This window comes from Malaclemys terrapin, chromosome 3, assembly GCF_027887155.1.
Source record: "Malaclemys terrapin pileata isolate rMalTer1 chromosome 3, rMalTer1.hap1, whole genome shotgun sequence".
Classification (NCBI taxonomy): Eukaryota; Metazoa; Chordata; order Testudines; family Emydidae; genus Malaclemys; species Malaclemys terrapin.
The window spans coordinates 207,689,662-207,710,068 of record NC_071507.1 but is presented as its reverse complement, the minus strand read 5'-3'; the positions used below and the strand labels follow the sequence as shown (position 1 = coordinate 207,710,068).

Genomic DNA, 20,407 nt, shown 5'->3' with positions numbered 1-20,407 from the left:
GCTTCCTTCAAGGGAAGTCCCACATCCCCACTGCAACCCCCCTGCAACATTCCCAGGTCAAATCTGCCCTGCTCCCTGCTCCGTCACAGAAGGTGAGCAGGACACCTGGCTTCTATTCCCCTATTCTATACCCCCTCGATATATTAATACCTCACGGCACTGACCCCAGTGCGGTGCCAGGGAGCAGCTCAGCAGGGGGCACTCTCCCTGGGCAGGCAGGGCTGGCCCAGGGCGGCGCTAGGGGGCGCTGTGGGGCAGGGAGCAGGGTGTGGGGGGCTCAGCAGGGGGCGCTCTCCCCTGGCTGCCAGGGCTGGCCCCACGGCGGCGGTAGGGGGCGCTGTGGGGCAGGGAGCGTGGCAGGGGGTGCACTGGGGTGCTCTCCTGTTGCAATCTGTGGCTCTATCCAGTGTTGCCCTGGTGGAGGCACCATTGCGTGGCGGAGGTGTCGGATCAGGGGGGTGACAGGCCTGGCCATTGGGCTCGGGGGGCTGTGATGGCTGGGGCCCCCCTCCCTGTATGTGACCATGGCTCTGCGGGACGGGGCCTGAGGGCCCTCAGAGCGCAGCTGGTGACGCAATGGGAAGATCCCGGCCCCGGCCCCCACCAGTGTCACCTGAAGCCCAGCCCCTCCCCCCGACCCTGCTCCCAGCACCACCCAGCGAGTGACACAGGAGGGTTTTCACATGCTTTTAACAAAATTACAAACAAAATTCCATTATTCTTGGAATATAGAAAACCTGAGGGAAGGTGGCCAGGAACGTGGCAGGGACTTAGCTGGGGGGTGGGTTCGAGATGGGGCCGGGAACACAGGGTCGCGGCTGCGGGAGAAGGGCCAGGAACACAGGGTCGCGGCTGGGGGAGAAGGGGCCGGGAACGCAGGGTCGCGGCCAGGAGAGAAGGGGCTGGGGGAGAAGGGCCCGGGAACGCAGGGTCTCGGCCGGGGGAGAAGGGCCATGAACGCAGGGTCTCGGCCGGGGGAGAAGGGGCCGGGAACACAGGGTCGCGGCTGGGGGAGAAGGGCCAGGAACGCAGGGTCGCGGCCAGGGGAGAAGGGGCCGGGAACACAGGGTCGCAGCCAGGAGAGAAGGGGCTGGGGGAGAAGGGGCCGGGAACGCAGGGTCGCGGCCGGGGGAGAAGGGGCCGGGAACGCAGGGTCGCGGCCGGGGGAGAAGGGGCCGGGAACGCAGGGTCGCGGCCGTGGGAGAAGGGGCCGGGAACGCAGGGTCTCGGCCGGGAGAGAGGGGGCGGGGAACGCAGGGTCTCGGCCGGGGGAGAAGGGGCCGGGATCGCACGGTCTCGGCTGGGGGAGAAGCGGCCGGGAAGGCAGGGTCTCGGCCGGGGGAGAAGGGGCCGGGAACGCAGGGTCTCGGCCGGAGGAGAAGGGGCGGGGAACGCAGGGTCTTGGCCGGGGGGAGAAGGGCCAGGAACGCAGGGTCTTGGCCGGGGGAGAAGGGGCCGGGATCGCACGGTCTCGGCTGGGGGAGAAGTGTCCGGGAACGCAGGGTCTCGGCCGGGGGAGAAGGGGCTGGGAACGCAGGGTCTCGGCCGGGGGAGAAGGGCCAAGAATGCAGGGTCTCGGCCGGGGGAGAAGGGCCAGGAACGCAGGGTCTCGGCTGGGGAAATCAGTCGCTGATGACACCACGTCCTGGGGGTCTCACTCGTGGGCTCTTCCTGCATTGCCGGCTCTCAGTGCTGACCTGGCACGGGGAGAGGGGGATCAGCACCCGCCCGCTGCGCTGGAGCCCTCTGGGTGGGCACTGGCTGAGATCCCAGAGGGTCAGGCCTGGTGCCGGGCTGAGCACGTGGCGAGGCGCTGGGGGGCAGGGTCTGGAGGCTCCGGGGCAGGCCTGTCCTGACGGTCGGGGCTACGGGGCTCTCCCCCGGCTGGTTCCTAAGCATCCGAGCAGCAGGGATCCCGGCCCCCACTGGGAGAGCCACCGGCTGCACCCATCTCCCTGCTGGGGCGTTTGCAGTTCCACCCAGTCACCCCCAGCCCCCCTCCCCCCATGGCCTTTGCTGTCTTATCAGCCCCTGCCCCCATCTACACTATCCCCTGTGGGTCGGGACCTCCGGCTGGACGTCAGCTGCCCTCGGTGTAGGGCTCCCCCACCCCCAGGCTGGCCCAGCTGTGCCTCGGCCCAGTGGGGGCCTGGCCGGGAACGGCACTTACCATGCAGGGAGCTCGCTGGCTTCTGCCTGGGCCCCACTGCTAGGGAGGGAAGGAGAGAGGGTGGGTGAGCTGGAGCAGGAGGCTGCCTGCATCTGTCCCTCCCCAAATATTCCCCCCGCCCCTGCTGCCCGGCGCCCCCATCCAGCCCCACTTGGGAGCCCGGGCCGGGTGAGCTGATGGAGGAGGGGTCAGTGGCGGGCTAAGAGTGGGGCCAGCGGGGCAGCGAAGGCACATGGGGCCCTAGGCTCAGGGGCCTCCAGCCAGACCCACCCCCAGTGCAGGCCGCACCTGCCCCTCCCACCTCCCTGTGGCCCAAATCGCAGCCTCTGACCCGTGCGAGCCCCGGGCTGTCAGGCTGGGACTAGGGGGCATTTTTTGTAATATTTTATGAGCCCTGTGTGTGCCTCAGTTTCCCCTCGGTGCTGCGTCGTTACTGAGTGGGTGGAAAGGGGCTGTGTGCTCTCAGGGCAGGGGGAGACGGGGGTGAGTGTCGCTCAGCTGCCCAGGCCCTCACCAGCGCAGCTCTGCAGGTGACAGTGGCAGATTCAATCCCCAACACCCCAGAGGGAGAGGGACGTCCCGCCTCTCCGCAGGGCAGCTGGACACCAATCCCCAGCTCAGAACAGGCTGGGGGGAGTGTGGGGGCGAATAAGTGTTGGCTGCTGAAGGCTCTAGCAGGGGGTGGGGGCTCGGACCAAGGAGACAGAGCTTGAACCACAGGGCTCACTGCAGCTGGGCGCCGGCTGCCCGGAACGGACTCCGCTGGGACCTTCACTTCTCTGGGCTCCCCCAGGGCTGCCTGTGCCATGTGCCAGGCCGCGGATACACCCGCCTGTCTGCCCGCGCTGGCTGGGTGTCCCCGCAGACGCTGGGGTGGGGGGTGCTGCTCCCCCAGATTGTACACGTTGCCCCCAGGTCTGTCCCAGACTCGCTGCCCGGCGCTCCCGGGGGGGGGGGGGGCAGGGGGGCTGCAGGCCCAGGGGCCCAGTCTCAGGAGGTGGCGAGGCCACGTGGCTCACCCTGGGGGAAGAGTGAGACCCCGGGGGGGTGAGGGTCACTGAAGGTCCCTCCCAGGGACTGTTAGACTCATAGACTTTAAGGTCAGAAGGGGCCATTATGATCGTCTAGTCTGACCTGCACAACGCAGACCACAGAATCTCACCCACCCACTCCTGCAACAAACCCCTAAGCTATGTCTGAGCCACTGAAGTCCTCAAATCATGGTTTAAAGACTTCAAGGGGCAGAGAATCCTCCAGCAAGTGACCCGTGCCCCACACTGCAGAGGAAGATGAAAAACCTCCAGGGGCTCTGCCAATCTGCCCTGGAGGAAAATTCCTTCCCGACCCCAAATATGGCGATCAGCTAAACCCTGAGCATATGGGCAAGACTCACCAGCCAGCACCCAGGAAAGAATTCTCTGTAGTAACTCAGATCCCACCCCATCGAACATCCCACCACAGGCCATTGCGCATATTTACCGCTAATAGTCAAAGATCAATTAATTGCCTGTTCCCAGGCTGGGGTGTAGCCCGGCCCTGGGGGTCTGTGACAGAGGCTCAGACATGCCCCTGCCGAGACCAGCCCAGCGGCCTCAGAACTAAGAGGCTGGGGGTGAGAGCAGGAGGGAGGTTGATAAACTGGAGGGGGGTCAGGGAAGAGCTGCGGGAACGATCGAAGGGTTAGAAACCTGCCTCAGTGACCCGCCAGGAGCTCAACCTAGACCATGGGAGGGTCCAAGGGGTGACGTGATCCCAGCCTAGAGCAGCGGCTGCTCCACCTTTGTGGGCTCAGGGCCCATCTGTAAATGGCGCGACCCAGTAACTAGTCTGGGGGTGGGGGCCCTGGGGTGGTTTTGAACAAGTCCTGCCGCTCCAGGGGGGTTGGGGCCTGCCCAGCTCCTGTGCTGTGGGGGGGTTGGGCTTGGCTCTCTGCAGCCTGGGGAGCTGCTACCTGCCCAGGGCATGGGGCGGGGCTGAGAGCAGCCCCTGGCCTGTGGCCCCACCCCATGGTCCGGCTGCGGCTCTTGGGCCCCCAAGGACCTGCCCCTGCCCTCCCCTCCCCCCCCGCCAGGCTGGGAGGCGGAGCCAGGCCAGGGTAAGAGCTGTGCAGGCAGCTGTGGGGAGCCGCGGACCCTCCACCTGCCCGGGGTGGGGGGTCTGGGGGTCGGGGACACAGGGGCTGCTCTTCGGCTCCCCCACCCCGAGCAGGTGAAGGGGCCCAGCCTCCCTGGCCCAGCTCCGGCTTCTGGCTTGGCCAGGGGATGGGGCCTCAGGGGAAGAGGAGGGGCAGGGGTGGGGCCGATGAGGGGGCCTCGTGGCCCCCCCACCTTTAGGAAGAATCCGTAGTCCCTGGCAGGGACCAAGAGGGAGTCCAGTCAGCTCCTGTCCCACGACCCTTCGACACAGTCTGGGTCCCGACCCCCGGGCAGTACCGTGGCGGGAACAAGCGTCGCCCAAGGGGCTCTGCGGGCAGGTGGAGGAAGGGCCAAGCCAAAGCGGTACAGATCCCCACTGGCAATGGGGGTCGGTGTTTAACAGGGAGGTAATTAGCCAGTGGACAATCCCCCGGGGCCGGGTGGTTCTCCGGCACTGACAGCTCAGTGCAGCCAGCTCTGCTCTGGGGCAGGTCTCTGGCCCGGGTCGTACGGGGGGCAAAGCACGGGCCCTGCTAGCTGGGGGCTCTGGGGAGCTGTTACCCTCGTGTGGCCCGGGGTGACTGTCCCTCACTCCAGGCACTCACCTTCGGCCCCCTCTAGCGCCTCTGGCCCCTCCGGCCTGTCCTCGTCGGCTCCAGCGTCTCCTCCATCCCCGCCCGCAAACCCGTCCATGTCATCCTCACCCTGCGAGTCTGGGAGAGCGAGGGAATCCAGAGTCAGCACCCGCGCCGGTGGGGTCTGAGCCTGCCCCACCCTCCCCACGGAGGGTCCCTGGCCAGGCCGCCCCAGAGAGCCCAGCGGGGCGGAGGCGTGGGGCAGCCAGACAGGATGCACCGGCCATGCCACCTGCCCCCAGCTCAGCCAGTCCTGGGGTCCCTGCCCGGCATCCTTCCCCCAGCACACAGCCAGCTGCGCACGGAGAGGGGCAGAAGCCGGGACCCACTGCCGGAGGGGCCGTGCTGGCAGCCACCCCAGGAGGCTGAGATCAATGCTCTGCCACCCCCTCCTGTGCCCCATCCCCCCACCTGCACCCCAGCCACACCCCCTCCAAGAGCCCGTACACCCTGGGCCCCACACCCCTCTGCAGATCCCCCTGCCACAGCCAACACCAGCCCTGCCCCCGCCTTGGTGCATGTCAGACAGACACACAGATGGACGTCTGGGCCGAGGAGCGGCTCTGCCCACCCCGCACAGCACCCAGGGCCGGAGCTCGCACCATGGCCCCAGGAGGACCTGCCGGTGCCACACCCCCTGGGTCACCTGTCTGGAATTCAATGGTTCTCAGCATCTCGGCCAGGTTGTCCACATTGACAGAGAAGTGGTCCATCTTCTCGTAGCCGGGCTCCGGGCGGCTACTCATTGACACCTTCGACGTGTCCGTGATCCTGCCAGGCAGAGCCGGGGGCTTGTCAGACTCACAAGTCTTCACTCAGAGCCAATGCAGGGCACCGAGCCTGGCTCCGTTGCACCCCCCCACCCTCTGGGATTGAGGGGGGCAGCAGAGCTGTGTGGGGGGTGCCCAGGGCTGGGGTACCAGGGGGCCGTGGGACGGGATGGGGGCACTGGCAGAGCTGTGTGTGGGGCGCCCAGGGCTGGGGTACCAGGGGGCTGTGGGGTGGGATTGGGGCACTGGTAGAGCTGTGTGTGGGGCGCCCAGGGCTGGGGTACCAGGGGGCTGTGGGAGGGGATAGGGGCACTGGCAGAGCTGTGTGTGGGGAGCTCAGGGCTGGCAGGGGGCCGTGGGGCAGGATGGGGGCGCTGGCAGAGCTGTGTGTGGGGAGCGCAGGGCTGGCAGAGGGCTGTGGGAGGGGATGGGGGCACTGGCAGAGCTGTGTGTGGGGCGCCCAGGGCTGGGGTAGCAGGGGGCTGTGGGGCGGGATTGGGGCACTGGCAGAGCTGTGGGGGGGGGGAGCTCAGGGGGGCGGGATGGGGGCACTGACAGAGGTGTGTGTGGGGCTGGTTTGGTTTGCCTTGGTGTGCAAAGGACCCCCAGCCTGGGGGGTGTGGGGCTGGGGTGTGTGTGGGGCTGGGGCTGCCCCGCTCTCAGCAATCTGTCCTGAATTGGCGCTCTCCGTTGGGTCCCGCCAGAACCAGCATCGTTACAGCTGCATCGTTACCCAGTGAGGGGAGGGCTGGGCACCCCCAGGCAGGCTCAGGCACAGATGGGAATGGCGCCCGGTGGCTGGGACTACGTGGGTCATTGGAAAGGAACTGGCTGAAGCCAACCCCGGATCAATGGAGAATCCATGGCAACACTGGCAAATCTAATTGTGGGACATGGACACCTGGCCCCACCTCTCTGCAGGAGCCGAGCAGCATCTCCCCAGCTGGGGAACAGGGGCTGGGAGGTGCGAGGGGGGATAAGAGCTGGGGGCTGGCAGGAGTCGGGGGCAGGGCTGTCACCTGGAGTCAGACCAAGGAGTGAACAGACAGAGCTTGAACCACGGGGGTCACTGCAGCCGGGCTGGGCTGTAACCGTCAGTTCTCTGGGCCGCCCGAGGGGCTGCCTGGGCCGTGTGCCAGGTGACCAATAAACCCGCCTGGTTTCACAGCGCTGGGTGAGTGTCCCCGCAGGCGGGGGGGGGGTGCTGCTCCCCCAGATTGTACACGTCTCCCCCAGGGTCTGTCCCAGACTCACTGCCCGGTGCTCCCGGGGTGGGGCAGGGGGGCTGCAGGCCCAGGGGCCCAGTCTCAGGAAGTGGTGAGGCCGCGTGGCTCACCCTGGGGGAAGAGTGAGACCCCGGGGGGATCAGGGTCACTGAAGGCCCCTCCCAGGGACTGTTCCCAGGCTGGAGGCTTAGCACTGGCCCCGTGGATCTGTGACTCTGCCCCAAGGACCCCCGACCCCTACAGGGATGGGCTCCAACCGGAGGTTTCTCTCCTCTGTGGTCTCCCCCCACCCCACCCCCCAGACTTACTTTTTAAGCAGCTCCTTGGATTGCTGCAGAGAGGGAGAGGCAGAGAGCTTGGTTAGCGTCAGCACCTGCTCCCGGAGCCCAGCCCCCGCCAGCCCCGTGAGCCCACCAGCTGCAGGCTGGCACTGGTATTGGCACCAGCTCTGGCGGGGGGCAGAGAGGCAACCACAGGTGCCCGTGGCCTAGCAGGCCCCGGCCCCCGAGCCCTTTGCCCATTCCAGGAGGATGGTGCCCACGGCTTGGCCAGATCCCAGCGTGGAGAAGCCCCTCTCCTGCCCTCCCCGCACAGACCTGCAGGTACGCGGCCATCTGGGGCTCCTCCATGGCCTGGATGGCCGACTCCACCAGCTTGGCGGAGCTCTCCAGGTGCTCCCCGTACTGGCGGATGAGGGAGCGCACGTGGCTGACCCGCTCCTCCTGCTCCCGGCTGACGCGCTGCACCAGCTCCTTCTTGCGCTCCTCCAGGGTGCTGTAGAGGGAGTCGAAACGCTGGCTCAGGTGCTGCTTCTGCCGCCGACTGTTCTCCTGCAGGGGGAGCCGCACGCACATCACTGGGGGGGCTCAGGGGCCACCCCCCTCCAGCCCCACAATAGCCCCCGCCTCTTCCACTGACCTCCAGCAGGGAGCAAGGGGGCCAGGACTCCTGGGTTCTCTCCCCAGCTCTGGGAGGGAAGGTGTCTAGTGCTGGGGTGGGAGCCAGGACTTGAGGGTTGGATTAGCCGTCAGGGCACTGACTCGCTGGGGCCGTTCCCTTCTGTTCTCCAGAGTCAGGAGATCACCCCCCTGACCCCTGTGCTGTTCTGGCCAGAGACCCCACCCAGCGATTCCTGCATCAAGCCCCGCCGTGCTGGTTGGGCCCCAGCGGATCCGTTACAGACGCCCGGTCTGTGACAAAGTCGGAATGTTCTTAATGTTTTTTCTGAATACGGTTTGTGCCTCAGTTTCCCCTGTGTGTTACTCGAGGATCTAGGTGGCGGGATCAGGGTGTGTGATCATTGTAGAAGCCCCTCAATGGCAGGTCTGACTGCTCCTAAGAACGGCCACACTGGGTCAGACCAAAGGTCCCTCTAGCCCAGTGTCCTGTCCTCCGCCAGTGGCCAATGCCAGGTGCCCCAGAGGGAGTGAACAGAGCAGGGAATCGTCCAGTGATCCAGCCCGTCGCCCATTCCCAGTTTCTGGCAAACAGAGGCTAGGGACAGCCTCCCTGCCCAGCCTGGCTGCCCGGGCCCTGTATCCTGGCAAAGGAGGGCCGGGCCCCCTCCTCTGCAGCAGCCGGGTGGAGGAGTTGGTGCAGCCCAGGTGACCTGCTTGCTGGAGAAAGAGACAAAGGATGGAGGAGGAGCAATGGGGGTGAGGAGACCAGGCAGCTGGAACTGACGAACTGGGCCTGTTCTTGCTGGGGTGTGGGAATGCTGACAGGGGAGTGTGACTAGGATGGTCTGCATCGGGGGATGGGAGTCGGCCCGAGGGAACATACCTGAGCTTTTAACATGAGAACCCAGGAGGGGGTTGGAGGTCAGGTGACTCCGGGGCCCGGGAAACTGAACAAAGGCTGTGGGAGGGGGGGCTGAAAGGAGGGTCTGGGAAGCTGGGCTGGAGAGATGGCTGGGAGGCAGAGATTGCTCTGACCTCCCAAGGGGGGCTGGGATGGCCGGGGACCCCAAGATGGACCTAACTGAGGGGGTCCCTGTTGTCTGTGCCTGCAAGACCTGTCTTGGATTGTATTCCTGTCATCCAAATAAACCTTCTGCTTTACTGGCTGGCTGAGAGTCATGGTGAATCGCAGGAAGCCGGGGGTGCAGGGCCCTGAGTCCCCCAATACTCCGTGACAACTGGTGGCAGCGGCGGGATCTACTGCACCCCGTGGACGGCGCTTCCTGCAGTAAGTGACTGGGGAGCAGTAAAACGAAGGGGGATTGACGGGGACCAGGCGTGCTGAAGAGTGAGAGAGAGACGGTTATTACCCCTGGGAGTGTGTGACCAGCGAGAAGGACTTTTGCAGTAACAGGGTCCCCCGGGGGGATCGCAGCGAGTGGTCCCAGGGGCGGAGGAGTCTGCAGCTCGACCCTGGCAGAGAGGTGGTGACCTCGAGAAGGGCTGGCACACTAGGGGTCCCCCTGGGAACTGTGGGGAGCTGTGAGCACACAGGCCGGTGAGTGGCCAGCAGGAAGATGTATGCCAAGCGGCTTAAGAGCGACCTGGTGGAGCTGTGCAAGCAGAGGCGGCTGCGCATTGGGAGGCTCACCAAAGAACAGCTCATTGCCCAGCTGGAGGCGGAAGATCGCGCGAATGAACTGATCCCTGTGTCTCAGGGAAGCAGCCTGGCAAATGCAGCGCAGGCACCAGTGTCTGTCCCAGCTGGGAGTGGTCAGCCGGCTGCTGAGGGCTTCCCGAGACCCCTCCTTCCTATGCCTAGGGGAAGGGTGGGGAGGAGCCCAGCAAATACCGAAGGCGCCGTGACCCCCCCGGCCAGCAGGGGACCCTCCCGGCGAAGCTCGCCGGCCAGCAGAGGATCCTCCCGGCGACGTTCGGCATCCGTGGAGCGGAATTGGCTGGAATGGGAGAAAGAGCTAAAACTGAGAGAGCTGGAGGATCGTGAACGACAGAGACAGCATGAACGGGAGGAGAAAGAGAGACAGCATCAGCGTGAACGGGAGGAGAAAGAGAGACAGCGTCAGCATGAAGAGAGACAGAGACAGGAGAATGAGAGACAGCGTCAGCATGACCTGGAACTGGCGAGATTGAAGGGCAGCGAACCCCCGGCTGCGGTGAGTGAGGGGGGACCCAGGACTGCACGGAGCTTTGATAAGTGCATCATGGCCCCATACAAGGAGGGGGAGGACATGGATGACTTCCTGGAGGCCTTTGAGACGGCCTGCGAGCTGCACCGGGTTGATCCCGCGGACAGACTCCGGGTCCTTATCCCCTTACTGGACCCCAAAGCCGTAGCATTGTACCGCCAACTGGGAGAGGCAGAGAAAGGGGACTACGAACTATTCAAAAAGGCCCTGCTACGTGAGTTTGGGCTGACTCCTGAGATGTACCGGGAAAGGTTCCGGAGTCAAGATAAAACCCCTGAGATCTCATATCTGCAACTAGCCGTCCACATGGAAAGATACGCCAGCAAGTGGGCTGGTGGGGCCCAGACGAAGGAGGACCTGATTAAACTGCTGGTACTGGAGCAACTGTATGAGCGGTGCCCATCCGACCTGAGGCTGTGGTTGGTGGACAGAAAGCCAGAGAACCCGCGACACGCCGGGCAGCTGGCTGATGAGTTTGTAAAGAGCCAGTCAGGGGGTGGCAGGGAGGAGCCCCAAAGGAACAGGCCCGCCGCGATGCAGAGAGAGAGTCACCCTGGGACCTCCCAAAGGGGGAATATGGGGAATCCCCTCCCACGGGGAATGCCCAGCATCAGGGACAACCGACCGGCTCGAGGGGACCCACGGGACCTGAGCTGCTATTACTGCGGCCGAAGAGGCCACGTTCGGGCCCAGTGCCCTAGGCTCAGGGACAGACTGAGCAGACCGAACCCACAGAGGGTTGACTGGGTAGAGACCCAGCCCGGCGAAAGGCAGCATTCCCAGGGAAGAGGGGCTGGCAGAGTACCACCTGCTAAGGAGGGAGGAGAGCTCCAGGCCAGCTCCTCTAGGGGGCTGGATGCCCCAGACTCAGGGTTTTTGGTTTATACGGTGGGCGCGGGGCTGTCCCTCCGGAGAGAGTACCTTGTTCCCCTGGAGGTGGATGGGAGGAAGGTCAATGGATACTGGGATACGGGCGCAGAGGTGACGCTGGCCCGGCCCGAGGTGGTGGCCCCAGATCAGGTGGTGCCCAACTCCTACCTGACCTTGACGGGGGTGGGCGGAACACCAGTCAAAGTGCCCGTGGCAAGGGTACACCTGAAGTGGGGGGCCAAGGAGGGCCCCAAGGATGTGGGGGTACACCCGTATTTGCCCACTGAGGTATTGATGGGGGGGGACCTGGAGAACTGGCCAAGCAACCCCCAAAAGGCACTGGTTGTGACCCGCAGTCAGAGCCGGCGAGGGGCACTGCGCCCTGGCCTGGGGGGCGGTGCCTTGCCTGAGGCGCAGGACCCTAACCTGGTGGGGAGGGAACGCCCAGGGACACGGCTCAGGGAGGCTGCAGCTTCAGACCCAGCAGGCGAGAAAGAGCAGGTGGCCATCCCTGTCCCAGCTGCTGAGTTCCAGGCCGAGTTGCAGAGAGATCCCTCCTTGCGGAAGATAAGGGACCTGGCCGACCTCAATGCGGTACAGACCATGGGACGAGGTGGCCGGAAAAGGTTCCTGTGGGAGAAGGGGTTCCTGTACCGAGAATGGGCTCCCCCAGGGAAAATGGAGTCAGGGGGGATCAGGAGGCAGCTGGTGGTACCCCAGAAGTATCGCCGCCAGCTGCTGTGCCGGGCCCATGACATTCCCCTCTCAGGGCACCAGGGAACCTGGCGTACCCAGCAGAGGCTGCTACGGAGCTTTTACTGGCCTGGGGTCTTTGTTACTGTCCGACAGTACTGCAGATCCTGTGACCCCTGTCAGAGGGGGAGGAAGGCCTGGGACAAGGGGAAAACAGCTTTAGGATCCTTGCCCAGCATAAAGGATCCTTTCCGGAGGGTGGCCAAGGTTAAAAGGGCGGCTCTAAACCAAGAGAGCCCAAAGCACAGACCTCCAGACTGGAGCGCTGGGAGAAGACCACAGCCCAGTTGGAACCCCAGAGGTGTGGGGGTGGGGAAAGGGCACAGGCCGCATAAACCTTCCCACATGCGAACTGCGAGTGCCATCAAGCACCCCCGACCTAAGGGGGGGCGTGAAACTGGAGGGGCCTGGTGTAATTCCCACCAAGGAATGGGAGGGATGCGGGGGCATCCATGGGAACGGGGGTAGGTTCGAACTTCCCCAGGTCACTGGCTAAAGTGACCCTGCTCAGTTCGGTCTCGAAGGGGGGAGAGATGTGACGAACTGGGCCTGTTCTTGCTGGGGTGTGTGAATGCTGACAGGGGAGTGTGGCTAGGATGGTCTGCATCGGGGGAGGGGAGTCGGCCCGAGGGAACATACCTGAGCTTTTAACATGAGAACCCAGGAGGGGGTTGGAGGTCAGGTGACTCCGGGGCCCGGGAAACTGAACAAAGGCTGTGGGAGGGGGGGCTGAAAGGAGGGTCTGGGAAGCTGGGCTGGAGAGATGGCTGGGAGGCAGAGATGGCTCTGACCTCCCAAGGGGGGCTGGGATGGCCGGGGACCCCAAGATGGACCTAACTGAGGGGGTCCCTGTTGTCTGTGCCTGCAAGACCTGTCTTGGACTGTATTCCTGTCATCCAAATAAACCTTCTGCTTTACTGGCTGGCTGAGAGTCATGGTGAATCGCAGGAGGCCGGGGGTGCAGGGCCCTGAGTCCCCCAAAACTCCGTGACACCTGCTGTGACGAACTGGGCCTGTTCTCACGGTGGTCTGTGAATGCTGACAGGGGAGTGTTCTGGGATAGTCTGCATTGCAGGATGGGATCTGCCCGAGGGCGCCCGAGGGCGCATACCTGAGTGTGTAACATGAGAACCCAGGAAGGGGTTGAAGGGGAGGCGACTCCTTAGCCCGGGAAACTGAACAAAGGCGGTGGGAGGGGTCGCTGAAGGCAGAGTGCTGGAAGCAGGCAGGGAGAGAGGGCTGGGGGGCATAGATGGCTCTGACCTCCCAAGGGGGGCTGGGCTTGGATGCCCGGGGACCCCAAGATGGACCTAACTGAGGGGGTCCCTGTTGTCTGTGCCTGCAAGACCTGTCTTGGACTGTATTCCTGTCATCCAAATAAACCTTCTGCTTTACTGGCTGGCTGAGAGTCATGGTGAATCGCAGGAAGCCGGGGGTGCAGGGCCCTGAGTCCCCCAATACTCCGTGACAACTGGTGGCAGCGGTGGGATCTACTGCACCCCGTGGACGGCGCTTCCTCGGCGCTTCCTGCAGTAAGTGACTGGGGAGCAGTAAAACGAAGGGGGATTGACGGGGACCAGGCGTGCTGAAGAGTGAGAGAGAGACGGTTATTACCCCTGGGAGTGTGTGACCAGCGAGAAGGACTTTTGCAGTAACAGGGTCCCCCGAGGGGATCGCAGCGAGTGGTCCCAGGGGCGGAGGAGTCTGCAGCTCGACCCTGGCAGAGAGGCGGTGACCTCGAGAAGGGCTGGCACACTAGGGGTCCCCCTGGGAACTGTGGGGAGCTGTGAGCACACAGGCCGGTGAGTGGGCAGCAGGAAGATGTATGCCAAGCGGCTTAAGAGCGACCTGGTGGAGCTGTGCAAGCAGAGGCGGCTGCGCATTGGGAGGCTCACCAAAGAACAGCTCATTGCCCAGCTGGAGGCGGAAGATCGCGCGAATGAACTGATCCCTGTGTCTCAGGGAAGCAGCCTGGCAAATGCAGCGCAGGCACCAGTGTCTGTCCCAGCTGGGAGTGGTCAGCCGGCTGCTGAGGGCTTCCCGAGACCCCTCCTTCCTATGCCTAGGGGAAGGGTGGGGAGGAGCCCAGCAAATACCGAGGGCGCCGTGACCCCCCCGGCCAGCAGGGGATCCCCCCGGCGAAGCCCGCCGGCCAGCAGAGGATCCTCCCGGCGACGTTCGGCATCCGTGGAGCGGAATTGGCTGGAATGGGAGAAAGAGCTAAAACTGAGAGAGCTGGAGGATCGTGAACAACAGAGACAGCATGAACGGGAGGAGAAAGAGAGACAGCATCAGCGTGAACGGGAGGAGAAAGAGAGACAGCGTCAGCATGAACGGGAGGAGAAAGAGAGACAGCATCAGCGTGAAGAGAGACAGAGACAGCATGAACGGGAGGAGAATGAGAGACAGCGTCAGCATGACCTGGAACTGGCGAGATTGAAGGGCAGCGAACCCCCGGCTGCGGTGAGTGAGGGGGGACCCAGGACTGCACGGAGCTTTGATAAGTGCATCATGGCCCCATACAAGGAGGGGGAGGACATGGATGACTTCCTGGAGGCCTTTGAGACGGCCTGCGAGCTGCACCGTGTGGACCCCGCGGACAGACTCCGGGTCCTTACCCCCTTACTGGACCCCAAATCCGTGGCATTGTACCGCCAACTGGGAGAGGCAGAGAAAGGGGACTACGAACTATTCAAAAGGGCCCTGCTACGAGAGTTTGGGCTGACTCCTGAGATGTACCGGGAAAGGTTCCGGAGTCAGGATAAAACCCCTGAGATCTCATATCTGCAACTAGCCGCCCGCATGGAGAGATACGCCAGCAAGTGGGCTGGTGGGGCCCAGACGAAGGAGGACCTGATTAAACTGCTGGTACTGGAGCAACTGTATGACCGGTGCCCATCCGACCTGAGGCTGTGGTTGGTGGACAGAAAGCCAGAGAACCCGCGACACGCCGGGCAGCTGGCTGATGAGTTTGTAAAGAGCCGGTCAGGAGATAAAAGGGAGGAGTCCCAAAGGAACAGTCCCACCACAACGCAGAGAGAGAGTCACCATGGGACCTCCCCATGGGAAAATACAGAAAAAAACCATCAGAGGGGAGCATCCGGCATCAGGACCATCCGACCTACTCAAGGGGACCCATGGGACATGGGCTGCTACCACTGTGGCCAAAAGGGCCACATACGGGCCCAGTGCCCTAGGCTCAGGGACAGACTGAGCAGACCGAACCCACAGAGGGTTAACTGGGTAGAGACCCAGCCCGGCGAAAGGCAGCATTCCCAGGGAAGAGGGGCTGGCAGAGTACCACCTGCTAAGGAGGGAGGAGAGCTCCAGGCCAGCTCCTCTAGGGGGCTGGATGCTCCAGACTCAGGGTTTTTGGTTTATATGGTAGGCGCGGGGCTGTCCCTCCGGAGAGAGTACCTTGTTCCCCTGGAGGTGGATGGGAGGAAGGTCAGTGGATACTGGGATACGGGCGCAGAGGTGACGCTGGCCCGGCCCGAGGTGGTGGCCCCAGATCAGGTGGTGCCCAACACCTACCTGACCCTGACGGGGGTGGGCGGAACACCAGTCAAAGTACCCGTGGCAAGGGTACACCTGAAGTGGGGGGCCAAGGAGGGCCCCAAGGATGTGGGGGTACACCCGTATTTGCCCACTGAGGTATTGATGGGGGGGGACCTGGAGAACTGGCCAAGCAACCCCCAAAAGGCACTGGTTGTGACCCGCAGTCAGAGCCGGCGAGGGGCACTGCGCCCTGGCCTTGGGGGGGGTGCCTTGCCTGAGGCGCAGGACCCTAACCTGGTGGGGAGGGAACGCCCAGGGACACGGCTCAGGGAGGCTGCAGCTTCAGGCCCAGCGGGCGAGGAAGAGCAGGTGGCCATCCCTGTCCCAGCTGCTGAGTTCCAGGCCGAGTTACAGAGAGACCCCTCCTTGCGGAAGATAAGGGACCTAGCCGACCTCAAGGCGGTACAGACCATGGGACGAGGTGGCCGGAAAAGGTTCCTGTGGGAGAAGGGGTTCCTGTACCGAGAATGGGCTCCCCCAGGGGAAATGGAGTCAGGGGGGATCAGGAGGCAGCTGGTGGTACCCCAGAAGTATCGCCGCCAGCTGCTGTGCCGGGCCCATGATATTCCCCTCTCAGGGCACCAGGGAACCTGGCGTACCCAGCAGAGGCTGCTACGGAGCTTTTACTGGCCTGGGGTCTTTGTTACTGTCCGACAGTACTGCGGATCCTGTGACCCCTGTCAGAGGGGGAGGAAGGCCTGGGACAAGGGGAAAACAGCTTTAGGACCCTTGCCCAGCATAAAGGATCCTTTCCAGAGGGTGGCCAAGGTTAAAAGGGCGGCTCTAAACCAAGAGAGCCCAAAGCACAGACCTCCAGACTGGAGCGCTGGGAGAAGACCACAGCCCAGTTGGAACCCCAGAGGTATGGGGGTGGGAAAAGGGCACAGGCCGCATAAACCTTCCCACATGCGAACTGCGAGTGCCATCAAGCACCCCGACCTAAGGGGGGGGCGTGAAACTGAAGGGGCCTGGTGTAATTCCCACCAAGGAACTGGAGGGATGCGGGGGCATCCATGGGAACGGGGGTAGGTTCGAACTTCCCCGGGTCACTGGCTAAAGTGACCCTGCTCAGTTCGGTCTCGAAGGGGGGAGAGATGTGACGAACTGGGCCTGTTCTCACGGTGGTCTGTGAATGCTGACAGGGGAGTGTTCTGGGATAGTCTGCATTGCAGGATGGGATCTGCCCGAGGGCGCCCGAGGGCGCATACCTGAGTGTGTAACATGAGAACCCAGGAAGGGGTTGAAGGGGAGGCGACTCCTTAGCCCGGGAAACTGAACAAAGGCGGTGGGAGGGGTCGCTGAAGGCAGAGTGCTGGAAGCAGGCAGGGAGAGAGGGCTGGGGGGCATAGATGGCTCTGACCTCCCAAGGGGGGCTGGGCTTGGATGCCCGGGGACCCCAAGATGGACCTAACTGAGGGGGTCCCTGTTGTCTGTGCCTGCAAGACCTGTCTTGGACTGTATTCCTGTCATCCAAATAAACCTTCTGCTTTACTGGCTGGCTGAGAGTCATGGTGAATCGCAGGAAGCCGGGGGTGCAGGGCCCTGAGTCCCCCAATACTCCGTGACACCTGCTTGCTGGAGAAAGAGACAAAGGATGGAGGAGGAGCAATGGGGGTGAGGAGACCAGGCAGCTGGAACTGGTCAGTCTCGTGCTTTGAGACTCAGAGGGGGGAGTCCAGCGTGCTAGGCCCTGGATCCCGCTAAGATGGACTTTGCTGCTGTAAGCCGGGTCTGGATGAATTCTCCCGACAGCCAGCGGGGAGCAGGCGAGACGTCAGGAGCAAACCGTATTTACATGAACACCTAACTCTGCGTCGGTACCCAGCGGGCAGAGCGGTGCTGCTCAAAGTGATCAGCTTTGGCCGGCGTGGGGTACAAATCACGTTAGTACTGACTGCAGGGGAGTGAAATGTTGTTGTCTTTAATGTATGAATAGAGGGGAGCAGAACTGTGCTTAACCTGTCCCAACTGAGGGGTCACCTTCAGCTGAAAGCACCTCGGTACGCCAGGGGCTTGAATGCCAGAGCCCTGGAAAGTAAGAGAGGGTGGGGACAGGGATCTCAGCCAGGAAGTGTGGCTTCTGTCTAAGGGTGCCTGGTCAGGTTTAACCTGTTCCTCCCATTGTTTAAAACTGAGCTAAATAGGTTTCATTAGAAGCCTTTTGTTATGTTAAATGCTCAAAAGAGCTGAAATCACTGGCGGTGGGTCAGTGTCTCTTCGCAGCCGGCTGAGAGCTGGTGGCACCTCCAGAGATGGACTGCAGAGGTCACAGCAGGGTGGTAGGAGGTGTCCAGTGAGTGGAACCACGGCTGGTGGGGTGGCCAGAGCAAGCAAAGTACCTTCTTCCCCGGGTGGGACGGTAACTCACACAGATGCACCTCTGAACGCTGGGTCCTCTCTGACCAAGGACAAACCCTGTGAGTGGGGTGTGGTGAGGGAGCAGAGAGGGGCATTCAAAAGGAGATTTTGGTTGTAGGACTCTAGAACATGAGGCGGAAGGCACTGCCCTCTGGGGTGGGCGTCCCGCTCGCAGTGTTATGTGTATGAATCCTGCTTGTGGCATTTTCCCTAATTGATGTCGGGTGATCTCCCTCCTTTCATTAAAAGTTTCTTTTCCACACTCAGACTCTGTGCTTGCAAGAGGGGGAGTTTTGCCTCTCAGAGGCGCCCTGGGGTGCTGTGTAATTGTCCCAGGTCACTGGGTGGGGGCTTGAGCCTGTTCTGTGTTGGATGTATGAAAAGGAACCCCTCGATATCGAACCCGGCCCTAGCTGCTGCCGGCTCCAGCGGGCAGAAGGGTTACGCTAAAAAATATTGATTTCTGAGCTAACAAGCTCTGTTCTGTGCCGGGTTGTGTTCCTGACAACTAAGAACCCGTCTGCATCACACGCTGGCTGGGTCACTGCTGGCTGCGGAGTGGGGGCAGGGCCCTTTGGGGGCACCCAGGGGGACTCGCTGCAGGGAGCTCCCGGGGCGAGCAGGGGGCTGAACGCTCCGAGGTCAGACCCAGAAGGTGCCGAAGCCGAGCAGGTGACAGGTGCCTGAGGGGAGACGCTGCCCCAGACTCCTGCCTGACCCTCATTCAGAGCGAGTCCAGAGCCCTGGGACTCCGTAACAGAGAGACCCCACCCGCAATTCCTGCCTCCAGTCCTGCCTTGCTGGTTGAACCCCAGCATATCTTTTACAGCTACCCAGCCATCACAGGAAGACCCCAAGAGCTGGAGAATCCGCTACTCCCCCCGGTCAGTCATTGCAGTGGTTAAATACCCTCTGTCCTGGATCCACAGGGTCGGGGCTACATCTCAGCCTGGGAACAGTCTCTGGGAGGAGCCCTTCAATGGGCCAGACCTCCCGGGGTCTCACTCTTCCCCCAGGGTGAGCCACGCGGCCTCACCGCCTCCTCGACTGAACTTCTGGGCTCCAGTCCCCCTGCTTCTCAGGTCTCTGAGGTCCCTTGAATCATAGAATAGAATCACAGAATATCAGGGTTGGAAGGGACCTCAGGAGGTATCTAGTCCAACCCCCTGCTTAAAGTAGGACCTAATCCCAACTAAATCATCCCAGCCAGGGCTTTGTCAAGCCTGACCTTAAAAACCTCTAAGGAAGGAGATTCCACCACCTCCCTAGGTAACCCATTCCAGTGCTTCACCACCCCCCTAGTGCAAAAGTTTTTCCTAATATCCAACTGTGACGTTATTGATATAATCTGGGACCATATAGATCATTGTTGCAAACAAAGTCCCGTAGTGGCACCAAATCTTGTATAAAGGGGGTCAAATGGGGTGTCTAAAACAAGGTTATGGTTTACTGGTTATGATTATGCTGTCTATATGTGTGTATCAATTTTGTAGTTGAAGTTATGAATATTGGCTCTATACTGTCTGTATTTCAAACTTATGCTATGCTTCTGGGAGACATCCCAGACAAACTGGTGTTAGCTCTGCCTAGCCTGCTTGATGGCCCATTAAGGACCATCAGCTATACAATGGACCCATTGAGAGAAGGCAGATACGCCTTGTAACTCAGCAAAGTATGCAGGGACTGGCCCATGTGACCCCAGACTCCATTTTGCTGTAATTTTCCACAGTAAGGACAAAGAGGTGTTCTTACACCTGGAAAAGACTATATAAGGCTGATGCCTCATCTCCATCTGGTCTTCAATCCTGCTTCATACCTCTGGAGGGACTCTGCTACAAACTGAAGCTCTGAACAAAGGACTGAGGACCCATCCCAGCTGGGGATGTTCCAGAGACTTGATTTGAAACTGCAGTTTATTCTATCACTGCTACAAGCCTGAACCAAGAACTTTGCCATTACTGTATGTAATTGATTCCATTTAACCAATTCTAACTCTCATCTCTATCTTTTTCCTTTTATGAATAAACCTTTAGATTTTAGATTCTAAAGGATTGGCAGCAGCGTGATTTGTGGGTAAGATCTGATTTGTATATTGACCTGGGTCTGGGGCTTGGTCCTATGGGATCAGGAGAACCTTTTTTCTTTTACTGGGGTATTGGTTTTCATAACCATTTGTCCCCATAACGAGTGGCGCTGGTGGTAATACTGGGAAACTGGAGTGTCTAAGGGAATTGCTTGTGAGACTTGCAGTTAGCCAGTGGGGTGAGACCGAAGTCCTCTTAGTCTGGCTGGTTTGGTTTGCCTTAGAGGTGGAAAAACCCCAGCCTTGGGCTGTAACTGCCCTGTTTGAGCAATTTGTCCCGAATTGGCATTCTCAGTTGGGTCCCGCCAGAACCGCATCGTTACACCAACCTGGACCTCCCCCACTGCAACTTGAGACCATTGCTCCTTGTTCTGTCATCTGGTACCACTGAGAACAGTCTAGATCCATCCTCTTTGGAACCCCCTTTCAGGTAGTTGAAAGCAGCTATCAAATCCCCCCTCATTTTTCTCTTCTTGAGACTAAACAATCCCAGTTCCCTCAGCCTCTCCTCATAAGTCATGTGCTCCAGCCCCCTGATTATTTTTGTTGCCCTCCGCTGGACTCTTTCCAATTTTTCCACACAGTATTCCAGATGAGGCCTCACCAATGTTGAATAGAGGGGAATGATCACATCCCTCGATCTGCTGGCAATGCCCCTACTTATACAGCCCAAAATGCCGTTAGCCTTCTTGGCAACAAGAGCACACTGTTGACTCATATCCAGCTTCTCGTCCACTGTGACC

At 61.7% G+C, this 20,407-nt stretch overlaps 1 protein-coding gene across 2 annotated transcripts in view; it reads right to left on the bottom strand.

The window, feature by feature from the left end:
- Positions 1 to 674: 674 nt before the first annotated feature.
- Positions 675 to 20,407, bottom strand: part of TRIM54 (tripartite motif containing 54) — a 42,686-nt gene continuing 22,953 nt past the window's right edge. Inside the window, exons 5-10 of one of the 2 annotated variants that reach the window (XM_054022100.1) lie at positions 7,533 to 7,766; positions 7,245 to 7,267; positions 5,587 to 5,711; positions 4,911 to 5,018; positions 2,171 to 2,209; positions 675 to 1,697 (exon numbers count right to left, since the gene is read on the bottom strand). In XM_054022100.1, the coding sequence (XP_053878075.1) occupies positions 1,687 to 1,697; positions 2,171 to 2,209; positions 4,911 to 5,018; positions 5,587 to 5,711; positions 7,245 to 7,267; positions 7,533 to 7,766 (540 nt within the window). In that variant the 3' untranslated portion in view covers positions 675 to 1,686. The remainder of the gene's footprint in view (positions 1,698 to 2,170; positions 2,210 to 4,910; positions 5,019 to 5,586; positions 5,712 to 7,244; positions 7,268 to 7,532; positions 7,767 to 20,407) is intronic. The other variant, XM_054022101.1, reaches the window with a different exon arrangement.